The 20,166-nt window shown below is 47.8% G+C and overlaps 7 protein-coding genes across 7 annotated transcripts; 3 read left to right on the plus strand and 4 right to left on the minus strand.

Moving 5' to 3' along the window:
• Positions 1 to 374: 374 nt before the first annotated feature.
• Positions 375 to 4,220, minus strand: FOBCDRAFT_190521 (uncharacterized protein; the record flags this gene model as incomplete). The annotated part of the gene is made up of 8 exons (XM_059608696.1): positions 375 to 423; positions 470 to 2,272; positions 2,327 to 2,926; positions 2,977 to 3,001; positions 3,058 to 3,231; positions 3,281 to 3,544; positions 3,599 to 3,791; positions 3,849 to 4,220. 8 exons carry the CDS (start codon positions 4,218 to 4,220, stop codon positions 375 to 377), a joined length of 3,480 nt encoding a protein of 1,159 aa, XP_059467905.1.
• Positions 4,221 to 4,610: 390 nt separating this feature from the next.
• Positions 4,611 to 8,437, minus strand: FOBCDRAFT_244085 (CHAT domain-containing protein; the record flags this gene model as incomplete). Its single annotated transcript, XM_059610584.1, has 3 exons — positions 4,611 to 7,816; positions 7,846 to 7,880; positions 8,403 to 8,437. 3 exons carry the CDS (start codon positions 8,435 to 8,437, stop codon positions 4,611 to 4,613), a joined length of 3,276 nt encoding a protein of 1,091 aa, XP_059467906.1.
• Positions 8,438 to 8,687: 250 nt separating this feature from the next.
• On the plus strand, positions 8,688 to 9,066 carry FOBCDRAFT_279961 (uncharacterized protein; the record flags this gene model as incomplete). The annotated part of the gene is made up of 3 exons (XM_031190986.2): positions 8,688 to 8,731; positions 8,780 to 8,846; positions 8,893 to 9,066. 3 exons carry the CDS (start codon positions 8,688 to 8,690, stop codon positions 9,064 to 9,066), a joined length of 285 nt encoding a protein of 94 aa, XP_031032217.2.
• On the minus strand, positions 8,924 to 11,194 carry FOBCDRAFT_232171 (caspase domain-containing protein). The gene has a single exon (XM_031190987.3). The coding sequence runs from the start codon at positions 11,128 to 11,130 to the stop codon at positions 9,103 to 9,105; it is 2,028 nt and encodes a 675-aa protein (XP_031032218.3). The 5' UTR covers positions 11,131 to 11,194; the 3' UTR covers positions 8,924 to 9,102.
• Positions 11,195 to 11,405: 211 nt separating this feature from the next.
• On the plus strand, positions 11,406 to 13,235 carry FOBCDRAFT_285103 (uncharacterized protein; the record flags this gene model as incomplete). The annotated part of the gene is made up of 7 exons (XM_059611667.1): positions 11,406 to 11,677; positions 11,732 to 11,992; positions 12,046 to 12,284; positions 12,342 to 12,595; positions 12,676 to 12,718; positions 12,817 to 12,838; positions 13,015 to 13,235. The coding sequence occupies exons 1-7, from the start codon at positions 11,494 to 11,496 to the stop codon at positions 13,233 to 13,235; spliced, it is 1,224 nt and encodes a 407-aa protein (XP_059465959.1). The 5' UTR covers positions 11,406 to 11,493.
• A 337-nt stretch (positions 13,236 to 13,572) lies between these two features.
• On the plus strand, positions 13,573 to 15,083 carry FOBCDRAFT_264567 (chaperonin 10-like protein). The gene is made up of 2 exons (XM_031190992.3): positions 13,573 to 13,846; positions 13,898 to 15,083. Exons 1-2 carry the CDS (start codon positions 13,744 to 13,746, stop codon positions 14,866 to 14,868), a joined length of 1,074 nt encoding a protein of 357 aa, XP_031032223.2. The 5' UTR covers positions 13,573 to 13,743; the 3' UTR covers positions 14,869 to 15,083.
• Positions 15,066 to 19,035, minus strand: FOBCDRAFT_253329 (acyl transferase/acyl hydrolase/lysophospholipase; the record flags this gene model as incomplete). The annotated part of the gene is made up of 4 exons (XM_054707077.2): positions 15,066 to 15,110; positions 15,152 to 16,916; positions 17,671 to 18,415; positions 18,473 to 19,035. The coding sequence occupies 4 exons, from the start codon at positions 19,033 to 19,035 to the stop codon at positions 15,067 to 15,069; spliced, it is 3,117 nt and encodes a 1,038-aa protein (XP_054563052.2).
• Positions 19,036 to 20,166: the final 1,131 nt, after the last annotated feature.

Below are 20,166 nucleotides of genomic sequence, written 5' to 3' on the forward strand. Positions count from 1 at the left end.
TCATGGATACGCAAACCATTCCTTTGAGAATAAAGCCTTTGCTTCATTTTCAAGCAGTTTACCATCAATGTTTCTTCCTATCAGATTCCAATGTACTGAGCACAGCCTATACCTATATGGGAAGAGGATAGAGGATCCTCGGCCGTTCTTTGAGGACGTCGGCGCCGCTGCAGCAATGCGTCGGCAGTCGTTACAGCGAAGAGCATGCTTGATATATGACATGTCTCCAATTAATTCTCTTTCGTCTGAAGAGACGGGTTGGACGTCAATCAGGGACGTCGCAAGATCCCATCTGTTCAATCGGACTGCATGAGAAAGTACCCTGTCGTTTGCATCGTCGAGACCCCGTTTCAGTGGCTCTCCGAAAAACACCTTTACCATGCCCTGGCATATGGATACTGGCCAGCGATGCCGTAGCAATATCTTCACAAACAGAAGTGTAACAGTTGCGCTATGCAGTGGAACAGACCCTCCAGCCTCTAAGCACTTCGCCAGTGAGCGTTCAACAACCTGTATGTCACTTGACTTTGCCGCCTGCACGGTACCTAGAAAAGCAAGAGTGCTGTCCAGGCGTCGCTGCAGATAAACATGTTGGCTCTGATCTGAATTCCCCAAGAATCCAAATAGACCATGATCTTGAACGCGCGGTCTCTGTGGTGAACGAAGTCGTTCTGCTAGGAAGACTTTCATACGCTCCATGTCAACCAAAGCCCCTTCGATTAAAATGTCAAAGAATGATCTCCCCAGGCGCGTCCTGGAAGAAAGGATTAACTCCACTTCAAACCGTTTGTCGTGGTTGAAGTTACGTAATCTTTCGACTGAAGAACCAGTGCCGAGTTCTTCAGCCAAGACTGCGAACGGATACAGATATGGTTGTTCATGTCGCCGATAGCCAGTCTCGAGAAGCTGACACATTTCTTCCCTTAAGGAATAATCGGCTTCCCGTGGACATGTACAGCTCCGAAGCGCCTCGTTCCCATCTAGCGGGGGGAAATATGAGATTCCACTAGCGACCGCTGCCCTCAATTCTCGGACAAGATCAACGTGGTTTAGTTGCAGTCTTGCACGGCTGAGACATCGATTCTCACAGATCTCGTGATTCTTGCTCACTGCCATCCTGTTTATGATAACCGAAAGGTAACCGTGAAGACGGCGATTCGCTGGCCTCTTGTAGTCCTCGACGAGCAGCATGAACACACGGCAAGCAAGACCTGCGTTACGTTTCTGAATGGCATACATAAAAACGTGGCAAAGGTCTCTTAGCGTGGATGTATTGATGAGCCTGCTGTTCTCATCTGTCTCCAGGGATACAGCGGTTTCTCGGTACGAGTCAAACCCTGGGCCAAATAAGAGGACATCATTGCCGACGATCTCGCTGACACCCTTTGTCCAGGCTAGCTCAAACCATGGCTCGCCCTGGGAGTATTGACGGGGCCTTCGCAGAATCTGGCCTAGTAATCTCCATGTAGCCTCGTTCTTGATCGAGTCGATACAAAGCTGATGCTTAAACCAGTGTTCGGAGGCATATTCAAAGAATGTGTATCCCTTCGTGCTCTGAGCAGGGCCGAAACTATGCATGGGAATTGAAGAGAGCATGGAGTCGGTCCATTGAACTCTGCCAAGTTGAGCCTTCCTTGACCGCGAAGCCAGAACGGCTTCTCGTGTAAATCGTCCAATCAGGGACCCAATTCTACCTCCGACTGCGCTTTGCATTGTCTGCTCAGCCAGTCCCCCCATGTCGATATTCATGTGCGAAGAGTCTGTATTGAAGCTCCTCGCGAATCCCACTGCCCTCTGGAAGTTATCCAGGCTGATATATGTGACGCATAGCTCACCCATGAATTGATCACACTTGTCTGCGTCAAGATGAAAATCCCCAAAGTCTCTCGAGCCTGGGGTAAGAAGGTATTTCTCAATCGAGTGGTGGCTAAAGTGGACAGTACCTGACTCTTCCACGCATATAAGATTCTCGCACCACGTAGGTAGGCGATCTATGCCACTAACAAGATCGTCCTGGTCAAGGGTCTGCTGGCCTATCTCGACTGAGAGAGCCTCGCGAAGTTGATCAAGGGTTAGTGGCTCAAAAGACCCTTGAATCAGAATGAATGCCTTCTGAACGATCGATTTGTTGTTTTTCTTTGCGGCTATACGGCCAAGGGTGCGGTCAAATGTGGCTGGGAGGTCGACTGGGATATCTCGTAGTGCCTGTCTGATGTCCTTATCAGACTTTCGAGAGCAGATGTCATCAATCGTGAGGAAAACCCACAAGAACCTTGCACTGTATTAGCGCGACTCCTCTTATGATCTGTTAGGAGTATCTACTTACATCCCCTTTTCCTTTTGATGTATCACTTCAATGATCTCATCAACCAGCTCTGGATCACTGACTATAAGCTCCTTGGATGCAACCTTGTTCGTAATGATATCCTCGGCATACAACCGAATATCTGAACTCGTAGGCTTCAATCCAGTATAGAGACGAGTGGCTTCAGATAGAATTCGGTCGATGTCGCTTGAGCATGTTTCGCGGGATGACAGTATTACTTTGATTCGACGGGGTTCTGGGAGCTGGTTAAAAACTTCGCGAAGGAATTTCAACAGTCCTATCTGTCTTGCGATGTCGACCTCGTCCAACCCGTCGATGACAATAAACCAATCATCTAGGCTCTTTGCTGCGGTAGTATAAAGTAATCTCAATGACTCAACTGAGAACATCGACGACTTAGCTTGCTCTAGACAGCCATCCAGCTCAGAGATGGCACTTGAGTCCAAGCTTTGGATCAAAGGGGATGCCAAAAGCTGCTGGAGACAAGACCGAATAACTGTCGAGGCAGAGAGACTTTTCCTTTCGTCAAAACGAAGGAAAAAGAAGGAGGTGAATTGTCGAGATACTGGAGCACGGCACAGCCGCTCTATAATTGAGGATCTATAGCCAGTCAGAAAGTTTGCCAAGACTAACAGTAGTAGTAGACTCACGCTAAGATTGTCTTTCCAGATCCGACTATAGATCTTGTTAGATAAAGAACGTGTTACATACAGTCGTGACCCTTGACTCACTCTTCCCTGTGATATGGAGGACGGCTGTTTTGTTGGCGTTAGCCCACTCTTGATATTCAGGTGTGTGAAAACACCATTCAGCGGTGCCCATGTGGCGTTTGTTGCGCATGCTGTTGAATGTTGGCATGAAATTATAAGATGCTAGCTCATTGATAAGCCTGCTTCGCTTCTTGTCTGAAAGGATTGTAAGTTCAATACCTAACTTGAATGCGTATATATTTACCTCTGCCATGCTTTTCCTTGAGATCTTGCAAATCTTTCATGGCAGCGCTGTACTTTGTTGCCCACGTAGAGAGTTGCTGTCTGTAATCTGAGGCCTTTTGCCTCTCCTCAGTCTGCTGCTGTTGCTCATGGCAATCAGCTTGTGCTTTAGCCAACTCAATTTCGCTCTGCGCATTCTCGGCTTTTGTCTTGACGTTTTCGACATGGCTCCGAATCTCAGTCTGAAATGAGCATGTGATGGCTCTCCAGACTTGACTGGTCAATGCTTGAAGGATGAGAATTAGTCTCAGGGAGTTAGGCAGTGTTTTATTTTACATACTAGATTGACGGATAAGGTAAATAACCTTTTCACAGCAGAGAATCACAGACGTGTGGAATTGACAAATTGAATCATTCAAGCGGGTCGAGTCTTGGAAAAGTATCTGATAGTGTCCAAGTCTGGAATATAGAGAGCCGAAACCTTGCAATAATTCAACGAAGGATTGAAATTGGGATAGAAAGTTTGCGAGAAACTAAAGAAATGATAGTTAGTTGACAGGCAGGAATTAATGACTGCGAAGAACATATACCATAAATGTCAACTTAATTGAACCCCAGATGAGTGCGCTGATATCAGGATTCGATTGAATATATGTATCGATGATGGGAGTGAATTGTTGGATAATTTGTAGAAATGATGTAAGCCGTGAAGCTATGCTTTTACCTCTCCGGTTTCCACTTTGCTGCATATCTAGCTCAGCTGTAAACACAATGATCGACTGGGCATCATGCGGTAGGTTCTTCAAGCCCTGTAGGCGTTTTCGATCATCATCCGTCAGTGTAGCTTGGAAGTGAGCGACTGCATTCTCGAGCTCAGTGATAGCAACACTCCTGTCGGACTGGGTGCAGTCGCCTGTTGAGGGTGCAACACGCCGTGGATGCGATGTCTGATGAGGAATCATGGTTCAGCATGGTGTTAACCATAATGATAGATGCTGATGGCAAGTTTCTGGGCGAACGGCGCCTCGGGCTTTCACAGCCTGATCTGAGGCCTCACGTGCCACCACAGACAGAGTGACTGAAACCGCGGATCTGATTGGAGAGCGTCTTCACAAGGCAGATTTGGCTTCAAATGACGTCTCTTGCAGCTGATGGCTTGGTTGCAGTCCTGTCGCATGCTTTATCTATACATCCTAATTGTTTCCTTGTTTCACAATTGTTGGCACCTTGTTTACTTGCTCTCCTATCAAATTGATAAATGAAGATAGATGCGATTCCTTCTAAATTTTACTAGAATTCGGGCCAAAATGACCAAAGTCTCGCTTTTGCTAATATTAAACCGCAATGTTGACCTATACCCCATAGTGTATATACGGTGCCCAATCGGCCGACCCAAGGTCATTGTCCATACTACCGATCAAAGATGCGTCTCTGGCTGAACGCGATAGAGACCCTTTGGCTGCCTCATGGCTATCGGAGTCAGTAGCGGTTCTCAGATTTTGGCAAGTCCTGTACTTCTCTATCCACCTTCTCCTCAACTCACGAGTTGCCTTGTGCAGCCCCTGGCAGATAGACTCATCCGATATACCGGACTCGAGAAGCTCCTGATACGTCATCTTTGCCATCTCAACAGACAGATCATCTTGGACGTTCCACAACGTCCCGATCACATGCCTGAATCCAGCGATTTGGCACGCGCTAATGAGGTTGATGTTCTCGTCAAATGACGTCTCATCTTTGATCTGGCCTGTGCCGCATGCTGAAAGGTATGCGAGGAAGGGTGCTTTTTGACGAATATTCATGTCAAGAAGGTCAGAAACCTTAAGCGAGTCATCCTCCCAGTCTTCTAGGAGCAAACAGCTCTTCGATGGATCCTCTGTATGAGCCAGACCATGGCCAGCAAAATGGAAGATTCTGCATTCTGGGAGATATCGGATAACCTTTTGCTTAGTACGTTCGGGTATGATTGACTTCAGCTCCATACAGCGGATGATACTGTCTATCAATTCTACCTCTTCGTTGGCAAAGGAAAGGGTGTCATGGCCTGGCGTATGCTCCATTGCAACGAGCAGTGCCTGATCAGAACTGAATGACTGGAATGAGTCTCGACGGCCACGGATGATGTTGCGGATCGACGAGCCGTATGAAGAGATGACTGTGTCTAGTACTGCGTCGAAACCTTGTTGTCGATGGTAGCCTGCTGCATGAAGCGGAAGTTGAACTAAAGGTCCTGTCGGGATCCACCAAACATGGGGCCATTTATCTGTCGGCGGAGGCTTGGTAAAGCCTAGCATATTGAGTATAGGGCCCATAATGGTATCCCAGAGCCACTCAAGGGTTTGTGGACTTGCCAGGCTCCAAGGCTTGATCCTGCGCTCCAGTTCCTCCAGAGTTATACTAGATAGTTCCAGCGCACGAGCCCGGCCGTCCGAGACCAGTAGAGCATCACAACGGAGTCTACTGGTGTTGATGGCAACGATTGGGCCGCGCTCTGAGGCATTGCAGATTTCGTCTTCTGTATGTAAAACCATGAAGTCTTCATATCCAGGTAGCTTACGGATCTCAACTGCCAGCTCAGTGAATTCTTTGGCAGCGGCATGCCTTCGATTGATCGAAACCTGTGACTGCACATCCGTGGTCTTGCCATGTTCAGCACGCCGGTCCAGCTCACTTTGCAAAGCACGATATCTCTCTGCAAGATGCGGGTGCTGCCTCGCGAGATCTTGCACATCGCTCCGCATGTCTTGTAGCGATGCTCCAATGATACCACGGCCTTGTTCGAGGAGCTGCAAGGCTATCATGGGTGACTGACCTGCTTGTAATGCTGCTGCTGCTGCGTCGGAGGCTAACCCAACCACTTTACCAAGAACATACTGTCGGTCGTGATTCTCGTGGGACCATGACACAAGCTTTGGTATGAGACTCACTGCGAGCTTTGCGGTATCGTAAAGTTGCTGACTGTCTGAAGAGTTGGAGAGAATGGCTTGGCCAGCTGTAATCCGATCTTCTGTCGCTGACATCTCGTGATGAAGAGCTAGTTCGTAGTGTATGATGGACTGTTCTAAGACATGCTCGTCTCCTGTCGTGGTAAACAGGTTTAGGTAATATTTAGCAAGGCTGTTTAGCCACGCTGCTCTGAGCGGATGGTCTTCTGACATCAGGCTCAAAGCTTCCTCGGTGTTGCGGATAGCCTCTTCTAGATCGTCAAGATCTCCTGTATACTCGTATCGATCACCCAACTGGTTGCCCAGAATATTTAGATAGTCTGATCTCTCGATATGACCCAAGGGCATTATATTCAATGCTTTCCTCTCAAGTTCGATAGCCTCATCAACATCATCCAGATCTTCTATTCTTGAAAACCGGTCGCCCAACTTAATTGCAAGGTTGTACAGTCGGTCAGGGTTGTCAGGCTCCAGGTCCAACGACTTCTTGGCGCAATCAATGGCTTCGTCAATGTCAGCAATATCTTCTGTTCTTAGATACCTATCACCGAGACGGTTCCCCAGGTTTGTCAAAATCGGACCTTGCTCGCCAGTGGGTGTCAACTCAAGAGCTTTCCTTTCCAGCCGAATTGCCTCTTCTAGGTCGGCAAGTCCTTCCGTCTTCAGATACTGGCAGCCGAACAATCGCCCTAGACAATGCAGCCACCTGGACTTCCAGCGGCTTTCGGGAATCAGGGCGAGTGCTTCGGTTGCAACCAGAAACGCCTTTTCAAGATAGGCTTCATCTTCGGTTCTCTCATGGAGAATGCAAAGGTGATTCGCCCGCGTTATCATCCATTCGACTTTGTCTTCTTCGGTGACTGATGAATTCGTTATCTGTGCGTGAAGCTGAACGCATTCTTCCAGATCCCGTAGCTCTCCAATCCATTTATACCGATCGTACAGAGTTCGGATCAATTTCTTCAGCGCGTCTTCGTTCCCAGGTTTTAATTCAACGACCTGTCGCATGATCTGGATACTCTCATTCAAGTCCAAGATTTCTCCTGTGATATCTGATCGTTTGTTGAGCTTCGCGCCCAAAGCAGTAAGCCTGACAGCCATCTGCATACTGCTAGCAGAGTCCATCGCCTCAAGTGACAGCCTGTGATAGTGAATTATCCGATCAAAGTCGGCCAGATCTTGCGCCTCCTCATATTTTTCTTCGAATAGAAACTCAAGTCGTCTGAGGAACACAATCTTTCTGGGATCGCTCTCAGGTGTTAGGCTCAATGCCTGTATCCCCAACTCAATGGCTTCGTTCATGTCATTGAGATCTTCTGTTTCCGCGAATCGATCGCTGAGCTCATTACTAAGTAGATGTGACTGAAGAGCCTTGTTTTGGTGATCGCCAGGTGGAATTAAGGCAAGTATTTCCCTTCGCACGTCAAGGGACTTGTGAAGATATTGTACATCGCCGGTAGCTGCAAATTGTTCTTTGAGTTGTTTGATAAGATCATTCAATACGGAAAGCATTGCTTCTTCATTATCAAGGCCATCCTCGAACTTCTCCCTTGGGATACTGATTGTTTGGATATGTTCCATTATCTGGCGCAAATCAGCGCGAAGGCATCGGGCTACAGTGGAGGTAGTACAGTGCGCTTACAATTTCTGCGGAAGGGATTGTGATACCTCAGAGACCTGTTCGTCAAGATCAAGCTTAATGTTTTAGCTGCATCTAAAGTTCGTTAGACGTTCTCTTAATTCAATTACTTAGATATTTAGTTGCATAACTCTACGTAGAAGGCTTGGAGGTATCGAGACGAGAATCCACGCAGTTAGGCTACTCGCTACGTACATGGGCATTCGAGGTATCACAGATGCAGGTTTTGCCCGTCACAAAAGGCCTCCAGTAGGTCAATCACATTATCTTGGCGAGAATCAACTATGCATATTTTAGGCTTACTACAAGCTTGGTCAGCCAGCCACTGGCTTTCACTTTATGATAGACAAGGGTGATTGCGGAAAAGAAGGCCTCCAAGCAGGCAGCAGCCAAAAGATAGCGAATCGTTGTTGTGTCTCAGCAGTGGTGTAACCTCCTGTAGAATCTCATCACCACTAACAGGGAGTATTCCGATAAGGAGCGAAGAACATTAGTCGCTGATTCGACGCAGAAATCTCACCAACCAGCCGACGATTCTAATAGGTGGAAAAAATGCTCACGGTGCATTAAAGCTGCCTGTCTGTTGCTGCTGCATGGCGGCTCGCTTAGAACCTCCCGGCGATGTGTCGCCTATTCTTTAGTAGGCCTACTGGGTCGCAAGACGGTTGAGCCGCATTCGCTGCCCAGCTTCTAAAATCCTAGCGCTTGGGCTCAGCCTCCACTACTTTAAAACTTGGATCTACTGCTAGCTAGTACTATAGAGGACTAAGTAGGTAGCTACCTCAATTGGTCCTCGTCTCTTAGCAGCAGCGAATCTGTTTGAGTTTGCCTCCACCACAGTCACGATGAAGGATTCGTCAGAGGATCAAAAGGCTCCAATCGAGTCAAGGTATGCTATGTTTCTCAACATATGATGGCGCTACTGATGGTCGCATAGTCAACAGGATGCGCCTGAAGTGGAGGTGATTGATGGGGGTCGTCCAACCATCAGAACCTTCGCTACGGTAAGTTTCTGCGGCAAGAGGCCTCTATCTGGCTAATATTCTTTAGATCGCGAAGCTCAGGCCAAATGACATGGTCAGGGTACTCTCAAATGGATCAACATATACAGTTTCAGAAGTGAGAGGAGGAAAGTATATCCTTTGCGATGATAGTGGCAAGGAGGTTATGCAAGGGCGCGAGTATGATGAGAGTGAGTTGGAATTGGTAGATGATCCTTTCTAAAGCCTCATCTGATCCGGAACCATGAGTATCTATATGCTAGTTGACAGAGGTCCAGACTATGAAATTGTGCGACATCCACGCTCCCTTACTTCCTGTACTCCTCATCCTTCCCCCGGTATTCAAGTGCTTGATAAAGTCGGAGATTATCTCTGCACTCACAGACGAACTCCTCAAGCTTACTTTCATACCCAATCCTGGCAAAACCATACCCGGAAATGAAACTGGTTTGTCAGTGATGAAGACTTTGATGACATCTCGAGCCTGAGTCCCCAGATTAAGATGACCTGGAATCGTCATTTTCAGATTTATTTCCTTCGCGCCGCCGTTCTGGCAATGGGCTGATGGTGGCACGAGGACATAATCATCGCCTCCAGAACCGGAGACAAGATTTTTCACACCCCAAGAAGGATCAAAGTCAAAGATGGCCATGTAGAGAGGGTGATTTGTATGGTTCTCGATGGTGAATCCAAAAGTCCCTCCATCCACAACTTTGAAGACACCATTTGAAGTGGAGGTCACAATTGGCTTGATGTTGTACTTAGATCTGAACTCCGGAGACGGTAGTACATTAACTAGGCCTTCGAAGTATTTGAAAGTGGCAACATGCTGAAGAGTCTCCATCATCGTCGGAAAGAAATCGTCTAACCCATCGTCGAGGATTAGTAGTTGAAGCATATTTTCTTGCGCTTCACCAACAATTTCGTATGCCCTGGACTTGTTGACTATTAGTCGAAACACACAAAGGTCTTTTTCTTCGGTTTCTGTAAGTATTTGGAAGTGCTTTAACACTTTCGACTTATGTTCCCACTTCTTCTCACGTATCAACTCCTCCGGAAGCCAAGCATTGATCTTGTGAGAAGAAACTGTTGATAGTTGTGTGGCCTTTAAAGTCACTAGATCCTTGGTGCTGAATGGGGAGACTGTGGATGGTGTCCGAACTCCATGTGACATTGTCAACTCGGACTCAAAGGCCCAAACGTTTGAGACCATGAATCTGAAGCTGCGTTTTGCGCCAGGGCTTTTAGTTGAACCAGTTGAAAGACTATTCCAAACAGTGAACTCGTCTCCAATTGAGATTCCATGGACCTGCCCTGCTTTAATGAAGATCCTCGAACCTTCTATCTTGTATATTGGTAAGACAGTGAGAGATTCTGTCTGAAGTAGCGAACCGAAGAATGAACGGAGAGTGTTACCGTAGCGCATTGGAGTCTGGCTGCACCCTGACGCCTGCATCAGAGAAACGACCGCTTCATGGAGTGATTGGTGCGACACAGCCTCTTTCACCTTTGCCAAAGTAGTAAGAGCTTTGAGAAGGTGATGCGTAAGTGCGCCTCGTTTCTGGGTTTTGTTGACAAGAACCTCCATGGCCTTTTCGTGGGGACCGCAAGCAGTAATAATCGTGTAACCCTCGGGATTGACAAGCCAGTCTCTGTCAATTTTGGCATCCCGCCCGGGAATTCCCAGTGCGTCTCTGCATTCTCGTTCCTGTTCCACTCTGTCCGCGTCGAGCGATGGATCGTATTTCATAGCCCGGACTCGGTCGCCTCGAGTCACGGCACCTGAAAAACAGCAGTCCAACGCGACTGTGACAATGAGACCATTGCCGACCATTCTTTTGAGAGCCTGGGCTAGATAGCGCCCGCGGAAGTAGCTAGCTCCGTGCTCGCCATTTTCGTAAAGGACGAGACCTAGCTCGCCGAAGCCAGTTTCGCCGACGTTGCCATCCGATGGGAGTTGAGTACCGTGCCCGGAGAAATGAATGTAAACATGATCTCCAGCCTTCGCAGAATCAATGACTATCCGAAGTTGCTTCAGAACATTTGCCCGGGTTGGCCTATTCTCAGCTGTTTCTGGTGGATCTTTAGTGGATTGATGATCCTTCGCTAGCTTCGGTACAGTGGCTGTGAGCACGGATGCATGAATAGCCGTAGCGCTGTGCTGTTCCAGATAGGCCCTGAAGTCGCTAACGTCGTCAACACTGCCGTGTAGATGTCGATCATTGGGGTAATAGTTGATTCCAATCATTAGCGCCCAGCGCGCTGAACATTCTTGAGTGGCTGCCATTAAAAGAATTGCAAAGGATCACAATAGCAGCGTACTTATGTATGGTCTGATCATAAAGGACGAGAAGTTGGACTGTTGGATGATAAGCATTGCTGTTAATGCAAATCCCTGGTATTATTGGGGCTGAGCGCACGCCCAGCTGACGCCTCAGCGGGACAGCCGAGCCTATGAGCTTGGGGTCGCAAAGAGGCAGCTTGAGACACTAAAAAGTACAACTTCAATCACAAATGCACTTTCTTGTGGCGTTTCAACCTACTGAATAGGGTGAAAAATATTAGGATTCTCCAGCCGCTTCAACATTCTTCCAATATTAGAGTTACCAAAGTTTGGACGGCAATACAAGCTTTCCAAGGAAGAAGCACGATGTCTTCAGCTACTTCCGATATCGAATTGGGCCAGTGCAACACCACGCCATTATCGAGGATAGGTACAAGCCGCAGAACCTGGAGGTTTGGGTGGCCAAATCTGGCCTGGCCATCCTCAAACTTCTCACTTCCTTTGTCACTGTTTTGGAACAAGAGTGCTCCGATAATGCAATTACCGCAAAGTAAGCAAGGCTGTCAATGAATTTGCTTGTAAGCGAGGCTAACAGCTGTCAAAGTCGAGGACTACCCTAAGGGATATCCCCAATTTTCGTCTTTAATATCTTCACATGAGTCCTTTTTCGTCGCGCGAAGGTTTCTGAATGTTCGTGCTCGATTATTATTACTCAAACAAAATCGTGTTGTCGCACTTGAAAGCAAGCTGCACAAGATTGATAGGGACGAAGAAAGACCATTGTTTCTCGGCAGTTCTCAGCGGGACCAGAATCAAGACAGAGCTCAGGTTGTTGCTGAGCTCGACAAAGCACTAGAGGATCTAGGTAAGATGTTTCTGACAGCTCTAGTGGTTTTAAAGTTGAACTAATAAGCCTAGACAAGTTCCTATTAAGAAGTCGACAGATTTCTGAACTCGAACAAGCGGATCCTCGAGCTGTAACGAATCTGCAGAACTGGGTCAACGGCACAGGTTCTATAGCACGAGCAGAAAGCAGGTTTTTGAACTATCCACCCGAGGAGCTCCTTAGCACCAGTCCACGGGATGAATCTGCCATGATAGGCCTTGAAAACAACGTGGCTGAGAATCTGCTTCGTGTGCGAGATTACTTTTTTCCGGTATGTCCCTATACAGTACCTGAATGATATTCCCACGTATACTTACGTAACTTATAGAGCTATTCTCCGAAGGTCTCACGAGACAGCGCTCATATTTATATCCCTACAAGGTCATCTGCGGCTTTTATTTCTCGTGCCTTGATGACACCCATCATTGTCGTCATGCTATTAGCCCCTGTCATTTTATGCTCCTACCTAAATAATACCTCATCACGACTTTTTGCTGTTGGGGGTGCAACGGTATTCTTCGTTGCCATGATTTCTGGTGGTACAAGAATGAAGAGCCAAGAATTGATTATAGCTGGAGCCACGTAAGCAATACCTTGTGCCCTTCATGTACGTCCTACTGACCTTTATAGATACGCTACAGTCCTTACTGTTTTCCTCTCAGAATCTTCGGTCTTGCCAGGGTGAAAGAGTCATTACTACAATTGGTATGCCGTCTGAAGTGTGTTTTTGAGAGTGTTGTTTTGAGTTCATAGACCTTACAGCTGATGTTTGCATCGCCTGCCTTACCTCGCTATAGGACTAGAAGGCGGTGTCTATTTTTGGAGGTGCAACACTGTACAATTGTCTGGAACAATTTCGACAATTAACTGTTGATCAGTATGGTTTCTGCATGCAGGCTACTGCCAGTGCGAATGTTGCAAAGATAGAAAAAGGTGCTCATTTGCAGAGCCGCTATGGATGTTTCATATCGTACCTGTCTTGAGATGAACATCCTTTATAGCGATAGATGACCTTCAAAACGCACGATATCTTGCTCGCTACGCCGTTACGGCTACCAGCAAGGTTCAAGTCGCCACTGTACGACAGATGAAGTTCTTCGGCATCACCTTAGACCCTTTTATTACAAATCTCCATGTTGAGCAGACTGAACCCTTGGCTGGAAATGCCTGGCAAAGACGGCACGGAGAGTTCCGTGCTGGAAAGCGGGACCTGTCGTGCTAACTAGAAAGGTGTAGAAGCGGCGTAGAAACCGAAACCGAAAATCGAGACCCTCATAAACCCCACAACAATAAGATGCTGACACGTAAATACGCGCATCTACCAACTTCACCAGAATCTTTCTCGGAGACTTTTTTCGATAAAAGATTGGACTATTTTCTCTCGGGACAATATTTAGGCCGTTTCAATATAACAATCGAAGTGCTGTAGACGTATAAAGCTTGCAAGTCAAAGCTTAAATGGGTCCCGGGTTCATGATAGACCCCGAGACCCGGGGAGTCTAACGATTAATAGAAATAGATGTTGATCCACCAGCATTACTAATGTAGGTCGAATGCCGAGGAAATGAGGTCATGTATATCATGCGAAGAGGCGAAATGTACTGCATAACGTTACTGTAATACTGTTTCAAGTGCCATCTATAAGAAGTGTTCGGTATCTAGAGCTTAACTACAGAAGTTCGTCGTCAGGAGAAAACTCGCAAACGAGATAACACACAAATACAAACATCATGAAGGAAGCAATCGTCAAGAAAGACACATCCGTCGAGATCATCGACTCTCCGATTCCTAAGCCAGGCCCTGGTGACGTGCTCATCAAGGTTGTCATTGCAGGTAAGCCAAACCATCCCCTCGTGCTCTCATCATAAATATTAAACCTTGAAGGCACCAACCCCAAGGATTGGAAGATCCCGATTTGGCTCGGCGAAGAAAACAACAGCGGTGACGACATCGCCGGTATTGTCGAAGCCGTAGGCGAAAATGTCGTCGGCTTCCACAAAGGCGACCGCGTAGCTGCATTCCATGAGATGAGAACTCCCCACGGTGCTTTTGCCGAGTACGCGACCGCGCCATACTACACAACTTTCCATATCCCCGATTCGGTGTCTTTCGAAGAGGCTGCTACCATCCCTCTCGCCGCGTACACTTCTGTCTGCGCTTTGTTCCAGGAGCTTGAGATCCCCGAGCCTTGGTCCCCGCTTGCCAAGACTGAGGCCAAGCGTCCTCTTCTCGTTTATGGAGCTAGCACCGCTACTGGAGCTTACGGTATCAAGCTCGCCGCAGCTGCGAATGTTCATCCGATCATTGCAGTTGGAAGCCAGCGCAGTGCATTTATCAAGCCATTCCTCGACGAGAGCAAGGGCGACGCTCTTGTTGATTACACCGCTTACAAGACTGAGGAAGAGCTGGTCAAGGCAATCCAAGAAGCTCTCAAGAAGGGGGGTGCTCCGGATGGTCGATGCTGGAAAGCCTTTGACAGTGTGTCTGAAGATTCAACCATCAGAACTGTTACCAAGGCCATCGCCGGTCCTCCAGACTCGACTGGCCGAAAGCCAAAGCTGACCAATATCTTGATGAAGACTGAAGTCGAGGGTGCTGACCCGAGCGTCGATGTTGTTGTTTCGAAGGTTAGCCATGTTCATGACAAGGATGAGAAGAACAAGCTCCTTGGTGTTGTATGGGGTGCAGCGTTTGCTAGGGGTCTTCGAGAGGGTTGGTTCACAGCCCATCCTTACGTCATTGGTAAGAACGGCCTAGAAGGTCTCTCTGAGGGTCTGAAGGGTTTGAAGGAGGGCAAGACACGAGCTCAGAAGTTCTTGACTGTTATTGGCGAGACACCAGGAGTCAGCGCTTAAGCTTGGAACAAGATGCCTGATGGCCCGTTTGTCTACAGTACATAATAGTCCCAGCAAAGTCTATAGTCTAATCTAACTTTTTAAGCGAGTCTATACGCCTTTTTATCTTCGTAAACTTTTCTCATCACACGTTTAATGGTATCGATAGCATAATGTGAAACGTTCGTTTCTGACGTTGTAAGAACGCTTTTAACCTGATCAGGCGTCCACATGAGGTTCGTCGATGTCGAAAACGACGCAGTCTAGATCTTATCAGTATGCTTATTCGTATACAAATGGAAACTTACCGTAGGGTTGTAATCCGGGTTCAAGGCATTGGGCAGGAGCGGGCAGTAAATAATGTACATATCTTGCCCACTCTGTCTTCTTCCATAGAAGACTCTGGCGTAGTGATCTATGTATCGAGATTCGACTTCCGACGCGTGACTTGAAGATAAGACTTTATTCCGCTGTGGGTTGTGGAACTCCTGCGTCACATCTCTCAGCTCAATGTCAAAGTCGGCGGCGAAGTGGTGAAGCCGCTGAACAGCTGCTCCGGTATGGATATCTGAAGATGCATCGAAAGATAGGAAAACGTCGACACCCCGTTCTGGCCGAGCGAGGATATGATTGGGAAGATTATTGGCCATGCCTGAGTCCATGAGCCTTGTACGTCCTTGTGCTTCCCACGGCGGGAATGAATGCGACTGCAAGGCTACAGGATCGGAAAAGGATTTGTCGCTGCTGTGTATCCCTCTGTGATGCTGATGAGGCACCCGCGACAGGTACATAGAGTGCTCCGAGGTGTGCTCTCGCATTCCTACAGGTCTTTCAAGTCCATAAAAAGGATTCGGGTCGTGGCCCGCACGAATGGGATTTCCCCAAAAGCTCTCAAAGTGCTTCGACTGGAGTAAGTTATTGAAGAGGGTGACCAAGCGTGCCACCATTGTGTTCTTGGGTATGGTGACCAAGAGAGCTTTGATGCACTCTGCCAAAGGACCCGCTGGAGCACTGGTACACTGGCCCAGCAAGAGCGAGAAGGACTGCTCAGGACGACGATCCACGGAATACCCAGAAATGAAGGTTCGCCCCCATGCCCAAGTTGGGACGTAACGGTTGAGGTCTGGACTACCGACTTCGAGAGGTGAGATTTCGAAATACTGGAAGAGCTTTTTAGACCGTCTGTTCAGAGATACTGTTGAATTTGCTTGATTATTTCCTTCGACAGTGTCAAGCTGTCGAGATGTTGGCTGTTTCTTGACATCCCTGGCCTTGGCGGAGATTGTCTTTGGCTCATATGAATACTTCGGCACGCGCCTCACGGCTGCGAGAAGCGGCATTGGCTCCAGTCCCTTATCGATACCCGATCGATGCCAGATCTTGGACCACTGAAATGTCGCTCTGCTCAGTCTTCCCTTTGGCTCTCTTGACAGCAGTTGATATGTTGCCGTAAGAGTCGAGTAAAGATCCATGATCCCCAGCCCAATGATGCTCTTCTGCGCTTTACTGACCAGAGGGCCTATCAGAAAGTAGACGCCTCTCTTGCTTCGTGCAACCATATTCAGGGCGTGGATACTCATAGGGTGCGCAAGCTCACTAGCCACTGTGAGATAATGATCGATCAACCGTTGTATGTCATGTCGAGCGATGGTATAGTAAGCCGCAAGAGTCCAACAACTTCCACTAACGCCGGCAGTCCAGGTGATACAATCCCATAGTCCATGCTTCTTGGCAGCTGAAATGAACCCGGCAAATCCGTACATCACCTTGTAACCCCCACCTGAGCCGCCCAGCGCGATGAGCGGGACATCTCTGAGGTCAACCTTCTCATCAGGTGAGAGGTCTAGGAAGCGATGTAACGAATCTTCTCCTTGTGATGAAATTCTCAACTTCCGAAGCCCAATGAACTTTTTTTCTTCATGATGTAGAGAGGAGCCATGTCGGACATGAGCATCCCATTTGAGCTCAGGGTATGTTGCGAAGTCCGTCTCGTCCCTCTGCAGGAGTGTCTTGACAGATGCCAAGTCGACAGCTCTTTGATACCATCTTTCAACGATACCCCTTGTTTTCTGAGAAAAGGAGGCTTTTGCCGGCGGTGAAGTCGCTAAATGACGAGAATTTGTATCGCTCTTCTCCTGTATTGTTGGAAACGAAACCACAACTCGGCCGTTCCGAAAACGTGTTCTTGTGTGAGTTACACGTACCCTCGATGAAACAGGCGTCGCTTGGACGAGAGAGACCAATGAGCAAAGACAATATGTTTTGGCATATAAATAAGCTGGTGACTTTCGAACTGAAGTCAAAATGACCATTTTTCTAGCCTTCAAAGGCGCATGTTGAGGGTGTGAAAGAAGTTGAGGTTTGTAAACAACGCATCTTAAATCGTTGGCGTCATTGCTGACTGATGCCGCTAGCTCCGGCAGCCAAAGAGCGCTACCACGTGGGTGTTAGCCTCCTCTAACGCTTGAAGAGGCCAACCAGAGAACCGTAAATACAGGGTAAGTTGGATATTTTCTGCTTACTTAAATTACCGACAAGGTGGGAGCAATAAAAGGGCATCGGTTTAAGAATAATACAGTAGTGAATTGCTGATCCATAGTGACATTTCTTGATGCATCTTGTCGAGATATGGTTCGAATTCACTATTGACCAATACTCACGCTCTCCACCGACGCACCCTTATAACACCTCTGCATATTTCACGAATCGATCATCCCCAGCTCCCAATATATCCCAACAACTTAATGTGCATATAAATATCTAGAACTTAAACTCCCATGCGTATGTAGTCACATCATCAGTCTGGTAGAACGGCAACGTAACCTGACCGTTGCTAATAGTGTGACCATAGTTACCCAAATCCTGAGGAGGGCCCATCCGGCTGTAGTGCACATCACTGCCCACAGCGAATTTCCAGGTCCTGACCTGAAGCGTTCCAGAAGACGGGAGACCCAACTTTGCCAAGCCGGAGAATGTCACATCATAAGTACCGGTGGTAGGCGGATGGCAGCCAAGCAATACTCTAGCGGTGCGCGCTGTAGTATCCACCATCGCATAAGCATCAAGCCGACCATCAGAAGACACAGAAGTCGAAACGCGCTGGCCCGTCATGTTGTGTGAGTAGTAATTATACACCCACCAGTCTCCGTTGACAAAGTACCCTGTAGAAGCGTAGTTCGAGGGATTAGGCTTGGAGAGAAGACTGGCAGCCAAGTCGTGAAGCTGTGTGCCTCCTAGCCAATTGCCACGAAGACCGATAGCATTACGGCGTTCGAGCTGAGAGATCCAGAATGCGGATCCGGCGGGGACTTGCTCGTTGAACGTGGCGTACTCGTTGATGTTGATTTGGCGTTGGGGAAGACCGTATTTAGTGAGTATCTGTTGCAAGACGCCGTAGCTGTACTCGAAGTTGGAGCCTGAACCACCCTCCTCGTGCCATACATATTGGTCGGGGATGGAATTATTGTTCTTGACGAATTGAGCCCATTGTGTCCACCAGGAATTGGTTGTTCCTGGTTGGTTGGCGAGAGTTGGTCCGGACGTCAACACGTTCTTCCCAAAAGCATCACTGAATAGCCAGTCAGTCCATGTCTTGTCTGATCCTCAGAGGTAACTCGACACTTACTTGAATTGATGCCAGCCGCGACCCCACATCTGAAGCCACTGGTCAATGCTCCGGCCCCAGAAGCAGCTCCCCTCTGGCTCGTTCCATATATCAATGACCAGACCTTCCTGCATGTTGTATTTCTTGACATTTGCAATAATAGCCTGGACGAATTTGTCATAAGACGACCAATCGCCATTATCACCTGGACCCGGTGACGTATTGTTATTTGAGGAGCAATCAAAGCCCCAGAGGTCATTCAGCAACAACACAAAGCCACCATTGTGACGACGCGTGACGATGTAGTTGTTATGAGCGCTAGTAAAGCGCTGCTGGAAGCTAGCCTCATTATAACTCCATCCATGGGAGACTTGGGCACCTGCACCTCGGTAATAGTTAAAACCGAAGCCAGAGAGAAGACTGTCTGGAATCTGGTTCGTGTTGTCGGGTATGCCGTACAGAATACCTGCGGCGAGATGCTGAGGTGCACCGGTGGTGGAGGAGAAGTCAATCTTGGGGCCGGCACTGTCAGCAGCTACGGTGCAGACAGCGGCGAGGACTGAGCAGGCCTTGATAATCCACATTGTTGAGAAGTGCTCAAAGAAGAATGCTTGAATGGATACTATTCCACGACAATGACTACAGTAAACGCCCTCCTTTATATAATACGGTCCATCCTCATGATCTACGTACATTTCCTGGAGAACCCAGCAATGTTACGCTGGGTAAAAGGTACGGCAGCGGATAACCGGCAATTGAGGTCCTGGTAATACGGAAGCTGTTCTTATGACCCGTTTGCGGGGAAGATCTGCCGATTGTTTATGGCAAGCAGGCAAGGCTCCAACCGTCAAAGTGGCCAAACCATGTCTTTTAAATAAGTCCGGTGGGAGTTCCGGTGGGAGAGAGCTTCCAAGGAGGTTTTGTAATTTACTTTTCTGGTTTTGATGACCTCTCATTGAAACGCTTATATCTATTAACCTTACCCCGGACTAGCCATTCAGCCTGATTATACAAGAGACTCGACTCATTTCTTAGGCACTGTGGCCGGTATACATAACACCCTGGTCGTATCCCTGCATCATCCGGAGAACCTTGGTGAAACGTTGATCCCTTAATGCATCTTTTGGAGGCATTGCTCTTTGTCCGCCCCGCTTCTGATGTTTGAAGTTTGCGGTCATTAACAAACGAAAGTCCACACCGTAATTGCTACTATATCAGGCTTGCTCTACACGGCTTAGGCTGGCAGTAACGCATCTGCACTAGCAATGGAGACTGCCTAATAGTATAAGCAGCTACTCTAAATAGATAGATCGAGCTCTACCAGGCAAACATATATAAGCACTATATGATAGTTATAAGAGATAAGAAGCTGGCGTGCTCTTGCAGCTATGCATAGGAATAGCAAGGATTAACAGCTACCTAAGTAAGATTAGGTGCGCGGAGTCTGATATATGTAAGTGTGGATAAGCACCAGAGACGATGGACTATTTCCTGTTTCGATGCGTAAGATGGGAAACAGAGCGTTAAGTCGTGCGACAGTTTAGATAAGACATAATCGGCAACCTCTCCTTCTTTCTAGGCGGAAAATCAGCGTTAGACGGAGCAAAGTGGAGACCTAACCTAGAAGCGGTGTAAGCAACAGTCAAATTTGCAATGGTAACAGGAAGACTGAACCAGGAAGGAATTTGAGAAGGGACTAAGCATTAACATCAAAA

The sequence above is a fragment of the Fusarium oxysporum genome, chromosome X (genome assembly GCF_013085055.1).
Source record: "Fusarium oxysporum Fo47 chromosome X, complete sequence".
Lineage (NCBI taxonomy): Eukaryota > Fungi > Ascomycota > Sordariomycetes > Hypocreales > Nectriaceae > Fusarium > Fusarium oxysporum.

Bases quoted from the DNA above. Each gene is read 5' to 3' on its own strand.
- FOBCDRAFT_232171 (XM_031190987.3), bottom strand. From the start codon at position 11,130: ATGGCAGCCACTCAAGAATGTTCAGCGCGCTGGGCGCTAATGATTGGA.
- FOBCDRAFT_264567 (XM_031190992.3), top strand. From the start codon at position 13,744: ATGAAGGAAGCAATCGTCAAGAAAGACACATCCGTCGAGATCATCGAC. The intron at 13,847-13,897 runs GTAAGCCAAACC...TAAACCTTGAAG, and splicing joins CATCAAGGTTGTCATTGCAG to GCACCAACCCCAAGGATTGG.